The 15,503-nt window shown below is 43.6% G+C and overlaps 1 protein-coding gene across 1 annotated transcript in view; it reads right to left on the bottom strand.

The window, feature by feature from the left end:
* Window positions 1-15,503, bottom strand: part of LOC124579080 (protein sneaky) — a 284,298-nt gene that overhangs the window by 233,526 nt on the left and 35,269 nt on the right. The window contains exon 5 of the mRNA XM_047131238.1: window positions 7,129-7,280. Coding sequence (XP_046987194.1) covers window positions 7,129-7,280 — 152 coding nt within the window. The remainder of the gene's footprint in view (window positions 1-7,128; window positions 7,281-15,503) is intronic.

The raw sequence follows: 15,503 nt of genomic DNA, 5'->3' as shown, positions 1-15,503 counted from the left end.
GTAAACATAATGCACACATGACATCAGTGCAGGAATTTCTTGATATATCGACAGTTCATTATACAACTTATCTGTTTGTATCCATAATCTGTAACTAAATGTGCAATACTCCATATATATTACACACTGATCTTTCTATTTAATGTCATGTACCTAATACGTTGCAAACATAGCTTGTTAGCCGGCCTGTGTGGCCGTGCGGTTCTAGGCGCTTCAGTCTGCAACCGCGTGACCGCTACGGCCGCAGGTTCGAATCCTGCCTCGGGCATGGATGTGTGTGATGTCCTTAGGTTAGTTAGGTTTAAGTAGTTCTACGTTCTAGGGGACTGATGACCACAGACGTTAAGTCCCATTGCGCTCAGAGCCATTTGAACCATAACTTGTTAATGTTTTCACCAAACATACTTTCCCATTCAGATGATTCAAAACAACCCCTTTTAAGCGTAATACACCGAAAGGGTAGCGCAGAAATTTTTCGTTATTTTCCCTAACTCTCCCTTTTTATGAGAGAAAAGAATGTTACAGACGTCTCTTGTAGGAAATTTAATGTAATTTCACGTGTTGTGGGAGTCGAATTAATAACATGTATATTTTTTGAAGTGTAGCGGGTGGGAATGGGTGTTATTGACGTTTCCTCAGAAGGGCCAAAATATAGCTGCTTTTCAGCTCGCTCTAGCGCCGATACCTCCCACTATTCCAAATTATTACGGACACACTACCGGTCAAAAGTTGTAGGTCACCTGTCACAACTATGAAATTCTTGTTAAAACAGGGTTTTCGTTCCGAATATTCTATCATATTCCTGTTCTCATAATAACACAAGTAGCCCATAAACATGTAAAGACCGAGCGTCTCTGTTGCAACAACACTGATGTGCCGTTGCGTAAGATGGTTCCATACGAACTCTTTCCTTCATCTGTTTGTCTAGCAACCAGTTCGCATTAGTTTACAGTACACTGTGTGCATCAGTTCATTCCATATTACATCCTAATGGTACGGAAGCAGGAGATTGGAATTGAAAATCGAACTGTAATCGTAGATCTCCATCAGGAAGGCTGTTGTAGCAGGACAATAGCAACAAAACTTAGCATAGCCAAATCTACAGTGGTGTATACATTGCAGCGATTCAAGCAAACCAGACCAATGCAAGTGTTTTGCGATCTGGTAAACTCCCAGTTTATTTATTTATTCGTATGGCTCACATGCAGTTTACAATTACAGGTATGTAACATTAATAATACTATATATAAAAGGAATATGAAAATACAAAACTACATACAAAACCAACTAAATGTAAATATCTAGGTTCCTAATCCATATAACAGCCATATCACCAGCTTTCATGAGGTCGCTCCAACTCCCTGGTAAGAACACAAGGGGTATTCATCTCTTATGTGCTTTATTGTCTATTTAGGAGTCCCACAGTCGCAAACTGTAGACTCTGTAGCACCCCATTTGTAATGAGAGTCTGTGCATGGTCCATGCCCTGTGAGAGCACTGTTCAATTTGACCCACAGCTTCCTTTCGAGTTCTATGGCAGCAGTATCACAATTATACTTTTGGAACCACTCACGCTCTTCAGGATTTTCAACAAGTTGACAGCTTTGGTTCCACAGATCTCTCACCACACTATTACTGGCATCTAGCTCTTCTGCCTGGCAGGCTGGAGTGGCCGTGCGGCTCTAGGCGCTACAGTCTGGAGCCGAGCGACCGCTACGGTCGCAGGTTCGAATCCTGCCTCGGGCATGGATGTGTGTGATGTCCTTAAGTTAGTTAGGTTTAGTTAGTTCTAAGTTCTAGGCGACTGATGACCTCAGAAGTTAAGTCGCATAGTGCTCAGAGCCATTTGAACCAATCTTCTGCCTGCCGTTATGGTGGGCTTCTTGAACAGAGTCTATTTCGTCGTAAACTTGATATGTTTCCCTGTATGGGTAATTCCCTAAGCAAGGCCTCGCTTCTGCGGAAGGCGGGTGGATAGGAGGGTTGCGGGTGGATAGATGTTGCTCAGCAGAGGAAGCCACTAAATCGGTGTTGTTCGGATTGCACAGTTATTAACCGCATAGCGTGGTTCAACTGGACGTCGATCAAGTTGGTGTGGCAGCTATTTAGTCACACTGGGGCACAATACTCGGCTCCTGAGAAGATCAGTGTAAAGGATGATGTGAGCCAGGTATTTGCTGAAGCTTCCCATGTCATTCCACACAATTTTTGAATAATATTGTTACGAGTTTTTATCTTTGCAGCAGTATTTTCAAAGTGTTTTCTATATGAGAGCGTGCGGTCAAGGGTGACACCAAGGTACTTAGAGTACCTGTTATAGCAAATAATGTTACCGTTAAGTATCTCTCTGAGCTTCGCATTAGCTTGTTTGTTTGTCAGATGGAGTGCGCATACTTTAGTTTTACTTGTATCTTCCGTGAGAATTGTCTCCGCTCGTCCAAGATCCTTGGTTCTACAAGCAAGAGCGATATCGTCTGGGTAGCAGAATTTTGTTGACCTGGTACTGGGAGATGGGAGATACATAGGTTGAATAATAGGAGGGCTAAGGCGGAGCCCTGTGGTAGACCAGTACTTAATTTCCGCTCTTTGGTCACATTTTCTCCCAAGTAAACACGGAAATATCTATTGTTTATCATGGTGTTGATGAGAGTTACAGTTTTTCGGCATCGGATTGTTTTTAGTAAGTTGTATATCATCTCTTCTCTCCAGACTGTGTCATATGCCGCGGTTACGTCTACGAACGCGACAGATGTCTTCACGTTTTCTTGGAAACCAGCCTCTATGAAAGTTGTTAGGGCCAGTACCTGGTCGCAGCAACTTCTCTGTGGCCTGAAACCCGTTACTCAGCTGGGATACGTTCCAAGATGAAGCAGCTAATTCCGTTATAGATGAGCCTCTCCAACGGTTAATAAGTACAACTCAAAATGGAAATTGGTCTGAAACTTTGAGGGTGGTCGGCTGGTTTACCTGGTTTCAAAATTGCCACTATTTTTGTTGTCTTTAGCTTTAGTGAACTTCTATCTAGGATGTTTGAGGAAGAAGTGGACTAGCCATTTTTTCCACCATTACTCATGTTTATCAGAAATTCCGGATGTATATTATCCAAACCAGTTGCTTTACCATGTTTAGTTTGTTTCAAGGCGTCATCCAATTCAGTCAGCGTAAATGGTGAAGAGAAACTGGATTCGTTTGGACACTCAGTTTTTAAAGAGGTGAGTTCTTGTTTTATTTTAGAATTATGTTGTTTGTCACGGGATGATCTGGGTATTCAACTATATGGTTAGCGATTTGGTAACCTGAAATACCAGTTTTCTGCCAAGCTTATGCAGAAGGCTCCATGCTTTTCTAGTTGAATGTCTGAAGTTTACATTTTCTACCATCTCACACCATCGTACTCTTCTACCAGTATCAAGTCTTTGGAGGAGGTGGTCTGCAATATCGCTGTCGACAGTTTCGCTATACTGTTTATAAAGTTGTTTAAAATGTTCTTTCCAGCCTGGTATATATTCCTTTCTGTACCCACGAGGGATAAACTTCTTGGCAGCAGTAAGAGCAGCCCCGGCGAATCGAGGGTAGTTTTTAGGTTCTGGTGGAATAAAACAGATAAATTTATATTGGTGGTCAGCTAAATCCCGCCAATCAGCCCTGCGGAAATTCCATCCGGTCGCGGTACAGATCTCGCTATAAGGGACAGAGAGCCCCATATCGAGGATTACTGGCCTGTGCTGGATGCGTGGGAAAGTAGGTATGACCCCTCTGGATACAGGCACTGGGTGCCCTCTGCAGTCCCGAGACACAAAGCAGAGACTGGGTTGTAATCTCTTCTCCGAGCGGCCGATCTGAAAGTTCCAAAATCCTTGGCATCCTATCAAGGTATAGAATTTCATTTTCAGCCCAGTCGTTGAGTGCAGTACCACACTCATTGTCACCTGCACAGTACCAATGACTGTGGTTACTATTAAAATTTCCAGCATAAATCGATGGGTGGGCGGTAATTGGCAGAACATTCAGTGGCCATGACACATTTGGTGGCTTGTAAATATTACATATTTATAATGGACTCCTCCACTTGTGTAGAGACATAATGGATCTCATTTTCTGTATCTGTCGAAATGAGACGAGCATGCTCCATATTGCTCCTTACATAGGTGACAACACCATACACAGTGTGATATTTAGCACCCATAAAATCGTAGCCATGGATCCTGCCTCTTCTACGCAGGCCTTCCATAGTTGGAGCATGTGCTCCCTGGATTAGAACTACGTCAATATAATTGTCTACAAGGAGTGTAGACAGGTACTCGCTTTTAGCTCGGCTAGTACCTTCTATGTTTAAATAGCATACTCGGATTGAAGGGCCAAGTCCTTTAATCAGCTGATTCCGAAAAGGTCCACTTTTTAAAGCTTTTTGATTTTGATTTGTCTACATGTTCGTAGCCAGGAAATCCAATATCTGGCCTGGCTGCCTATTCGTTCTAGCTCATTTAGCGTTGCCCAGGGTGCACGTGTAGTATTCCATTACAAACGCGAGCTAGTTTTTACCCCGACTCCCAGTAATCCTCTCTGTATGACTCCCAGTAACATCGTACAGAGAGGATTAGTTCATGTGTGTACAGAGTAAATGTCACAGGACTCCTACTGCACATGAAACACTAAGGAAGTAAATAGTATGCGAGCAGCTCCAGCCTCTGTCTCAACAGTGCAACGACGCCTTCGTGAACAAGGTTTATAGGGTTGCATAGCTGCCAAAAAGCCTTTTATTACGCAAACAAAGAAGGTGGCAATCATTAAAGACAGAGGTTTTCATTGCGGCTGGATCTTCTCGTGAAATTTCAATCACCAACTTTCTTCTCCGAATACGAAAATATTTTGGTGACACCTGTCTTCATAAGGAGAAATGATGACTGTAAAATAAGAGAAATGAGAACTCGCATGGAAAGATTAAAGCGCTCGTTTTTCCCGCGCGCGGCTCGATAGCGGAGCGTTGGAGAAATAGTTTGAAGGTGGTTCGATCAATCCTCTGCCAGGCACTCAATTGTGAATTGCAGAGTAGTCATGTACATGTAGATGTAGCTATAAATGTTGTGAAAAGCCATAGTCCGATTCATTGCCGCGCGGGGTAGCCGCGCGGTCTAGGGCGCGTCGTCACAGTTCGCTCCACCCGTCGGAGGTTCTTCGAGTCCCCCATCGGGCATGGGTGTGTGTATTGTTCTTAGCGTAAGTTAGTTTAAGTTAGATTAAGTAGTGTATAAGCCTAGGGACCGATGACCTCAGCAGTTTGGTCCCATAAGAACTTACCACAAATTTCCAAATTTTCCTATTCACTACTTCGTATTTCACCCGACGTTTCTGACGACTTCTGTCTGTCACGTGGCCGCGTGGTGTCAGCTCTACACAAACTACAGCGCTACAAAGCGCCTAGCATAACTTTTTTTTACATCCACATCTACAGCTACATGCCTACTCTGCTATTCACATTTTAGTGCTTGGCAGAGGTTTCATCGAACCACAATCATACTATCCCTCTACCATTCCACTCCCGAACAGCGCGTGGGAAAAACGAACACCTAAACCTTTCTGTTCGAGATCTGATTTCTCTTATTTTATTTTGATGATCATTCCTACCTATGTAGGATGGACTCAACAAAATATTTTCGCATTCGGAAGAGAAAGTTGGTGACCGAAATTTCGTAAATAGATCTCGCCGCGACGAAAAACGTCTTTGCTTTAATGACTTCCATCCCAACTCACGTATCATATCTGCCACACTCTCTCCCCTATTACGTGATAATACGAAACGAGCTGCCCTTTTTTGCACCCTTTCGATGTCCTCCGTCAATCCCACCTGGTAAGGATCCCACACCGCGCAGCAATATTCTAACAGAGGACGAACGAGTGTAGTGTAAGCTGCCTCTTTAGTGGACTTGTTGCATCTTCTAAGTGTCCTGCCAATGAAACGCAACCTTTGGCTCGCCTTCCCCACAATATTATTTGTGTGGTCTTTCCAACTTAAGTTGTTCGTAATTTTAACATCCAGGTACTTAGTTGAATTGACAGCCTTGAGAACTGAACTATTTATCGAGTAATCGAATTCCAACGGATTTCTTTTGGAACTCATGTGGATCACCTCACACTTTTCGTTATTTAGCGTCAACTGCCACCTGCCACACCATACAGCAATCTTTTGTAAATCGCTTTGCAACTGATACTGGTCTTCGGATGACCTTACTAGACGGTAAATTACAGCATCATCTGCGAACAACCTCAGAGAACTGCTCAGATTGTCGCCCAGGTCATTTATATAGATCAGGAACAGCAGAGGTCCCAGGACGCTTCCCTGGGGAACACCTGATATCACTTCAGTTTTACTCGATGATTTGCCGTCTATTACTACGAACTGCGATCTTCCTGACAGGAAATCACGAATCCAGTCGCACAACTGAGATGATACCCCATAGGCCCGCAGCTTGATTAGAAGTCGCTTGTGAGGAACGGTGTCAAAAGCTTTCCGGAAATCTAGAAATACGGAATCAACTTGAGATCCCCTGTCGATAGCGGCCATTACTTCGTGCGAATAAAGAGCTAGCTGCGTTGCACAAGAACGATGTTTTCTGAAACCATGCTGATTACGTATCAATAGATCGTTCCCTTCGAGGTGATTCATAATGTTTGAATACAGTATATGCTCCAAAACCTTACTGCAAACCGACGTCAATGATATAGGTCTGTAGTTCGATGGATTACTCCTACTACCCTTCTTAAACACTGGTTCGACCTGCTCAATTTTTGCAATCTGTAGGTACAGATTTATTGGTGAGCGAGCGGTTGTACATGATTGCTAAGTAGGGAGCTATTGTATCAGCGTAATCTGAAAGGAACCTAATCGGTATACAATCTGGACCTGAAGACTTGCCCGTATCAAGCGATCTGAGTTGCTTCGCAACCCCTAAGGTATCTACTTCTAAGAAACTCATGCTAGCAGCTGTTCGTGTTTCAAATTCTGGAATATTGCATTCGTCTTCCCTGGCGTGAGTAGCATTTTGTCCTGTGATGTGAATTTGCTTAGCGACATCGACTGTTGGATGAAATTGCTAGGTTGTTATCATATAATGGAAGACATGGTGTCACCTCTTCAGGGATGGCCCGCACGCTGTAGGTGACCTTGACGTCCCCGGCGCCCGAGGTGAGTGCGCTGCCCGACCGCTGCAGAGCCCTGTAGCCGTCTCCCAGGCCGGCAGGCACCACCGAGCCCGCCTCGGCGCACCTGTCTCCGCCCAGCGCTGCACACGTGCCGCCAGCTCTGCTTGTACACGACTGAGCCACTTTATTATGGTAGTCTTCTGATTTGGTATCAATAGCGAAAGGACGGATCTGGAACGTGGCTACTGTCTATCATTTACACGAGGAATGCACAGACCGGGACCCACGGGCCGCTGCAGCCCACCTTCATGGCCACATAGAAAACATTTTCCCACACAAGCGGCACATCACTTGCCCCCCGTGCCCCCCCTCTCTACGCGATCTCTCAGACATTACTTACACTTTCTTAGGCTCAAAAATCGTGGTTGTGGAAAATATTTGCTTTTTATTTCAAAAAAGTACTACACAAAAATTTCTCTTGTAATGCAACCGGTTAATGCACCTCTTTTCGTCACGTATTGGAGAGTAGGATTCTCACACGAAACTGATGACATGACCCAACATTTTTCTGATAACACAACTTAATATTATATAATAGAATAAATGTATTAGCATTTGCGAATATGGACAACTATCAGCTTAACGGAATCACAGCACTGAAAATTTGTACCGGAACGGGTCTCGAACCCGGATTTCCTTCTTATCACGAACGGTTGCCTTATCATTTGGCTAGCTGAGCGCGACTCAAGGCCAGACCCAAGCTTCCCATTGCCGTCAACCATGTCTGTACAATCCGTATTCGTACATCCATTATGTATATCCCCGTATGGGGTAGACATGTTACTTGAAAGTTGCTTGCCCGGTGTCGGTGGATAAATACGATAGTGCAGTACCACTGTTTTCCGAATTACGATGCAAAGGCATATATGTCCGAAGGAACTTTTTGCGTCGTAATTCTGGATAACACACACCCTGTAATATCGTATTAATATTATATTTTTCATAATTAGAAATAAAACATGGAATTAACCTGAGATTTACTTTACAGAAAACTTAATTAATTTTTTTCATACTTCAAATTTAGTTGGAAATTGTAATTATGTTTGATCGTCTCAGTGTCATTCTCTAAATTCTGCTCTATAATAATTTCAGAATATTTGTAAAAGAAGTATAACTATGTCTGCAATTCTTTGCGTGTAAAATATCGATGTATTATAAGAGCGCTGAAATGCGAGTTCTTGTATTTCTGTTCTTCTTCGAGTCATCAATAGTTGGGCTGTTACAGCGCAAGTAGTTCTTATGCGATTGGTGCGAGAAGTAATTATGAAGAAGTTACGTTGTTGTCATGTTGAAATGAATGGCTTGTGCCAGGACGGAGACCGATTTGCGAAACTATACTGAAATAAGACATGGTGAAATTAAAAGGAATGACGAAAATATTTAATCATGCTGTGTTCAAATTGTCAAACTTGTAAGAACCTGACCGCACCGCCTAGACAAAAGTACATGGTTATTACAAATGATTGAAGCGATTTCACAGCTCTACAATAACTTTATTATTTGAGATATTTTCACAATGCTTTGCACACACATACAAAAACTCAAAAAGTTTTTTTAGGCATTCACAAATGTTCGATATGTGCCCCTTTAGTGATTCGGCAGACATCAAGTCGACAATCAAGTTCCTCGCACACTCGGCGCAGCATGTCCCCATCGATGAGTTCGAAAGCATCGTTGATGCGAGCTCGCAGTTCTGGCACGTTTCTTGGTAGAGGAGGTTTAAACACTGAATCTTTCACATAACCCCACAGGAAGAAATCGCATGGAGTTAAGTCGGGAGAGCGTGGAGGCCGTGACATGAATTGCTGATCGTGATCTCCACCACGACCGATCCATCGGTTTTCCAATCTCCTGTTTAAGAAATGCCGAACATCATGATGGAAGTGCGGTGGAGCACCATTCTGTTGAAAGATGAAGTCGGCGCTGTCGGTCTCCAGTTGTGGCATGAGCCAATTTTCCAGCATGCCCAGATACACGTGTCCTGTAACGTTTTATTCGCAGAAGAAAAAGGGGCCGTAAACTTTAAACCGTGAGATTGCACAAAACACGTTAACTTTTGGTGAATTCCGAATTTGCTGCACGAATGCGTGAGGATTCTCTACCGCCCAGATTCGCACATTGTGTCTGTTCACTTCACCATTAAGAAAAAATGTTGCTTCATCACTGAAAACAAGTTTCGCACTGAACGCATCCTCTTCCATGAGCTGTTGCAACCGCGCCGAAAATTCAAAGCGTTTGACTTTGTCATCGGGTGTCAGGGCTTGTAGCAATTGTAAACGGTAAGGCTTCTGCTTTAGCCTTTTCCGTAAGATTTTCCAAACCGTCGGCTGTGGTACGTTTAGCTCCCTGCTTGCTTTATTCGTCGACTTCCGCGGGCTACGCGTGAAACTTGCCCGCACGCGTTTAACCGTTTCTTCGCTCACTGCAGGCCGACCCGTTGATTTCCCCTTACAGAGGCATCCAGAAGCTTTAAACTGCGCATACCATCGCCGAATGGAGTTAGCAGTTGGTGGATCTTTGTTGAACTTCGTCCTGAAGTGTCGTTGCACTGTTATGACTGGCTGATGTGAGTGCATTTCAAGCACGACATACGCTTTCTCGGCTCCTATCGCGATTTTGTCTCACTGCGCTCTCGAGCGCTCTGGTGGCAGAAACCTGAAGTGCGGCTTCATCCGAACAAAACTTTATGAGTTTTTCTGCGTATCTGTAGTGTGACGTGACCATAAGTCAATGAATGGAGCTACAGTGAATTTATGAAATCGCTTCAATCATTTGTAATAGCCCTGTATTGTTTTCAGCCTACTATGTTTACAACAAGCAACATTTTCGACGAAAAGCTGCAAAACCAAGATGAGTACTTTGTTTCAATGATTATTTCGAACTTCCCTCTCACTTAAAATGTCTGCTCTGACTTAGTATTATCATACCTAAAAAAAAGTACTCTTCTTCTTCTTCTTCCGTATCCGAATGCACCAATTATATCTTCCCTTCCCAGTACTTAGCAACGTAGTTTGCTTTGTCATTGACTTGCAAAATATCATCTTTAGTGCATGTTATAGACATATCTGGGCAAATCAATCGGTGCTCCGCATTCACACCTATCGCTATCACTGTAACCCCATTTAAATAGATTTGATTTGCACCCAGTTACTCCAGTGCGCAGCCGGTTTAATGACCTCCAAGTTGTAAAAGGTAGTTGAAATCCTGCAGATCCCTCCTCAAGTAGTTCCATTGTGGAGTGTGGCACCATTTCTTCCCAAAGAGATAGCCGCCTTGCGACGGGCTTGGTGGCGTGCTCTTCAGTAGTTTCAATGAAACTCCTGCGGGATTTCAGCCGGACACGTTGTTTTCGGTGCATATGCATTGGGTGTCGAGGATCATTCTTTTGTTTTGATCTTTCGATCTCGGCGGCTACTTGTCTGCGGATAGTGGGTGGTGCAATGCCTATGATGGGATAAATGATGTCTGTGGGAGTTGGTTTGAGGCATCCTGTGGCAATACGTACAGTTTTGTTTACGGCGACGTCAACTTGCTTAGTGTGAGCAAAGCTCCTCCAAACTGGCGCCGCATATTCCGCTGCTGAGATACTCAGCACCAGACCCGTGGTGCGCAAAACACGTGGTTGAGCTCCCCACGATGAACCTGTTAGCTTCCGCAGTATGTTGTTCCTGGCACAGACCTTTTTTTTAGTGTTGTGACAGTGCTGCTTAAAAGTAAGTGCTCTGTCCAGTGTTACTCCCAGGTATTTTGGGCTGTTTGTATGTTTCAGCTCTTCCCCTTGCCACATGAATGGTTCAAATGGATCTGAGCACTATGGGACTTAACATCTTAGGTCATCAGTCCCCTAGAACTTAGAGCTACTTAAACCTAACTAACCTAAGGACATCACACACATCCATGCCCGAGGCAGGATTCGAACCTGCGACCGTAGCAGTCCCACGGTTCCGGACTGCAGCGCCTAGAACCGCAAGACCACCGCGGCCGGCCCTTGCCACATGACTCGGAGTTTCCGTTTGGCTTGTTTGTTCCTAAGATGGAAGGCGGATACTTGAGATTTACTAGGGTTTGGTTTGAGATTATTGCCGTCGTAATAGGTAGCAAGTTCTGTTAAGGCTCCTGTGAGATTCCCCTCCACTCGTTCAAAGGTTTTATCCTGAGTGGCCACTGCTGCATCATCAGCATATATGAACATTCGTGTCTGGTGGCTGATGGGGAGATCATTGGTATAGATGTTAAATAATATTGGAGCCAAGACACTACCCTGTGCAAGTCCATTTTTCTGTGTCCTCCATCAGCTGTAAGGTTACATAGTAGCGTCTGTTCTGTAGCATGCACTGCACGAACATAGAAAGGGTGTAGTCCTTAGTGACATTATACACTTTCTGGGTAAGCAACTTATGGTTAACTGTGTCATATGCAGCACTGAGATCCAGGAATGCGACCCCAGTTACTTCTCCTCTCTGATAGCCGTCTTCGATGTACTGTGTGAGATTAAGGATTTGCCCACAGCATGATTTTCCTGGTCGAAATCCAGCTTGTGCGTTAATGAGGGCTTTGTCCACATAATCAGCTATGCGTTTGAGGATCATTCGCTCCAGCACTTTAAATAAACGACAAAGCAGTGAGACAGACCGGAAATTTTTAGCTTCAGCTGGGTCTTTCCCTGGTTTTAATAACGCAATAACCCGAGCTTTCCTCCACAGTTTAGGAATTTGCATTGTTGTGATACAGTTATTCATTATCTCTAGGATCCATGCTTGTACTCCCGGTCCAAAATGTTTAATTTGCTCGGATCTCAGATCGTCGAGGCTAGCGGCCTTATTGTTTTTCAAATCGTTGATGGCATCTTGTAGCTCCTAAATGAAGAACGGGCGAGCTAGGAAGCTAAGAAGAAGAAGCGATTTGCGAAGATGGGAAAGATCGAGATTCGAGCAGTGATTAAGTACTTCGTAAAAAGAAAGTATGAAAGCAAAGGACGTTCATGCCGATTTCTAAAATACACTGAGGGACTCTGCTCCTTCATACTCAGTTGTTGCCAAGTGGACAAATGAATTTAAATTTGGTCGGGAGAGCTTAGATGATGATCTGCGCAGTGGTCGGCCAAGATGAGTCTCTACTCCAGAACTCATTGCAAAAGTGTACAAAATGGTGATGGAGGATCACCGATTGAAAGTGTGTGAAATAGCTCACGCTTGCCAGATGTCATCTGAAAGGGTATATCACATTTTCACTGAAGAATTAGGAATGAAAAAATTGTCTTCAAGATGGGTGCCGCGCCTCTTGACGCGCGCGCCGGCCAGAGTGGCCGAGCGGTTCTAAAATGGTTCAAATGGCTCTGAGCACTATGGGACTTAACATCTGAGGTCATCAGTCCCCAAGAACTTAGAACTACTTAAACCTAACTAACCTAAGGACATCACACACATCCAACCTGCGACCGTAGCGGTCGCGCGGTTCCGGACTGAAGCGCCTAGAGCCGCTCGGCCACCACTGCCGGCGAGCGGTTCTAGGCGCTACAGTCTGGAACCGCGCGACCGCTGCGGTCGCAGGTTCGAATCCTGCCTCGGGCATGGATGTGTGTGATGTCCTTAGGTTAGCTAGGTTTAAGTAGTTCTAAGTTCTTGGCGGCTGATGACCTCAGATGTTAAGTCCCATTGTGCTCAGAGCCATTGACGCGCGCCCGAACACACATGCCGTCGCCATGGCAAAATTACACGAACTAAGGTATGAATTATTGCCACGCCCGCCTTATTCACCTGATATGGCTCCGTCAGACTTCCATGTCTTCCTAAAACTGAAAATTTTCCTTGGTGGACGAAGATTCACTTCAAACGAAGAAATGATAGCCAGAGTTGACAATTGTTTGGCAGGCCTGGAGGAAACTCATTTTCGAGATGGGATCAAGGCACTGGAATATTGTTGGACCAAATGCATTAATCTACAAGGGGACTACATTGAAAAATAAAAAAGTATCAGTGATGTAAGTACTTTTTTTATATTCCATTTCGAGACTTTTTTCAAACCACCCTCGTATTCCAGTGCTTCCATTTAAGGTAATTCCTGAGAAAGAACTGTATTGTTCTAGTTTCAAAAAATACGCGCTGTTAGTTAAACTGAATGGAGAGAGTAAAAATTTAAAATTTCATTTACTTGTTAACAAAGGAGCTCTGCAATTCCATAAAAGCAACTTATTTTACTTTCCATCGGGAAAAGCGGGGTAGAAATTCTAGCGATACAGATATCGGTCCTGTCCTAGACAGATCGAATCTACCTTTACGCACCTTTGATACAGAGAGCGACTTAGTGTCGCCGATGGAGAAACCCCGTTGTTCTGGAATGGGACTTCTTGGTATCAGCCGTTTACTTTTGCGCGTAAGAGGGTCGAGGAGAAGACCACGAGTGTGCGCGCAGTTCGCGGTACAGAATAAAAGGCATTAATTTGTGGACCTGTAATTATTTATTTGGTCAGAGGATGATGTTAAGTTATGGACTATAAAATAATGGAAATTCTTGATAGGGCACCTGTCAGCAGGCACACGGTTAAGAGCGTTTTCGAACTGTGTCGTTTATCCTAGCAACTAAGTTCACCCTTCAAGCTGTCGTAACCATCAATTCTGATTGCCTATTAGGATTCAGACATCCAAAATACACGAATAAGCTTGGATAAAAGGAGGAGGAACTTACAAAATATAAAAAATATCCGATTTCATATTGTGCGTTAAATGTAAAACACTGTCTAACAGTGTAAGATGTATGTTACGAGTGAAGAAAGAGCGCTATTAAGAATTAAACTACAGAAAATTTGCACAGAAATCACTCGAAAATTGATAAATATGGTCAAACGTTTTACTTAAGCAAGTAGAAAGGAAAATGCAAATTTTTGTGTCATAAGGAAGAGATATTAGCTTGGTGCACAAGTTTGTAGCGTTTTTGTTTTGCATGTCGGTATTCCGGTTGCTATTTGTAGTGCGTTGTTGTTAGTTGAGTCTACGTATTGTAGTTTTGTCATTTGGAGAAAGTGACTGGCGCTGTGGACGCTAGAAAGTGGAGTGCCAAGTTCAAAAATCGTGACATTTCCGATATATTCTTCTGTTTGAGTTCGTAGAGCGTTGAGAGAAAAACAGGGAGCCAGAAACATTTTCTCCGTGCATGGGGATAGAACATGGTAAAAAAATGGTTTTTTCGTTTTAAGGAGGATCATTTGAGATTAGTGACTCTCCACATCCAATAAGACTTCTGGGATTTAATTAAGATCTTTTAAACGCCTTAATCCACAATGGCCCACATCAGCGTATCGAGAACTGATGAACTGTGATTGTTCCACCATCGTGCGACGTTTGCATGCAGTGGGGAAGGTTCAAAAATCGGATATATGGGAACCGCATACTCTAAGCCAAGAAAACGAAAATCAGCAGGTGGCCGTACGTGCATCCCTGCTTACTCGTCATCAATTGACTCGTGAACAACACCGACCATTCCGATTCTGTATCGTTACTGGTGGTGATAAATGGTGTCTTTACGCTAACATAAGAAAAAGAAAGAAATGGTTGAGCCCAAACAATACCTGCACAAAGACCTGCGCGTATGCACGAAAGTTGATGTTGTGCATCTGGTGGAACAGCGCCAGTATGGTCTACTACGAATTGCTTTCCCGAGTTTTAACCATCACTACTGACATTTACTGTCAACAACTGAGACGTCTTGTAGACGCAACCGAGTAACAACGACCAGGAAGTCTGCGTGAAGTAATGCTATGCACGATAACGCCCGCCCGCATTATGCTAAAATCACAAAAAAACACCATACAAGAGTTGAGTTGAGAAGTCATTCCTCACACACTTATTCATCTGATCTTGCGCCCTCAGATTTTCGCCTTTTCCTTTCTCTATCTAACAACCTTCAAGTAACTTCCATTCCAGATGAAACAGCACTGCGAACACTGCGCCTCAAAACCACGTGATTCTTGAGTCGCGGAATCGAGAATTTACCCCAGCGTTGGCAGACTGTTATAAATAGTGAAGAAGAATATATTCTTGATGATTGGAGTCTCTGTTATCTGTATCTGTTGTGTTTCTTAAACTTATGGAAAAACGCTATGAACTTATCTATCAACGTAGTGTAGTCCATTAACACAGTCATGTATAGTTCCTACAGTTGTTCAGCGCTTGTACTGACAATTTTACCCTTGGATAAAAGCATCAGGGCTACAACGAAATTTTTCTAGCCTTTAACTTCGCAAACTCTAATCTGAATCGACTGACTTGAAGCTATTGGTTTGAGTGGATGAGGTTGACAGACCACAG

This window comes from Schistocerca americana, chromosome 1 (assembly GCF_021461395.2).
Source record: "Schistocerca americana isolate TAMUIC-IGC-003095 chromosome 1, iqSchAmer2.1, whole genome shotgun sequence".
In the NCBI taxonomy this organism is placed as follows: domain Eukaryota; kingdom Metazoa; phylum Arthropoda; class Insecta; order Orthoptera; family Acrididae; genus Schistocerca; species Schistocerca americana.
Note: the sequence above shows the minus strand (reverse complement) of the source record. Positions and strands in the feature narration are given on the sequence as shown.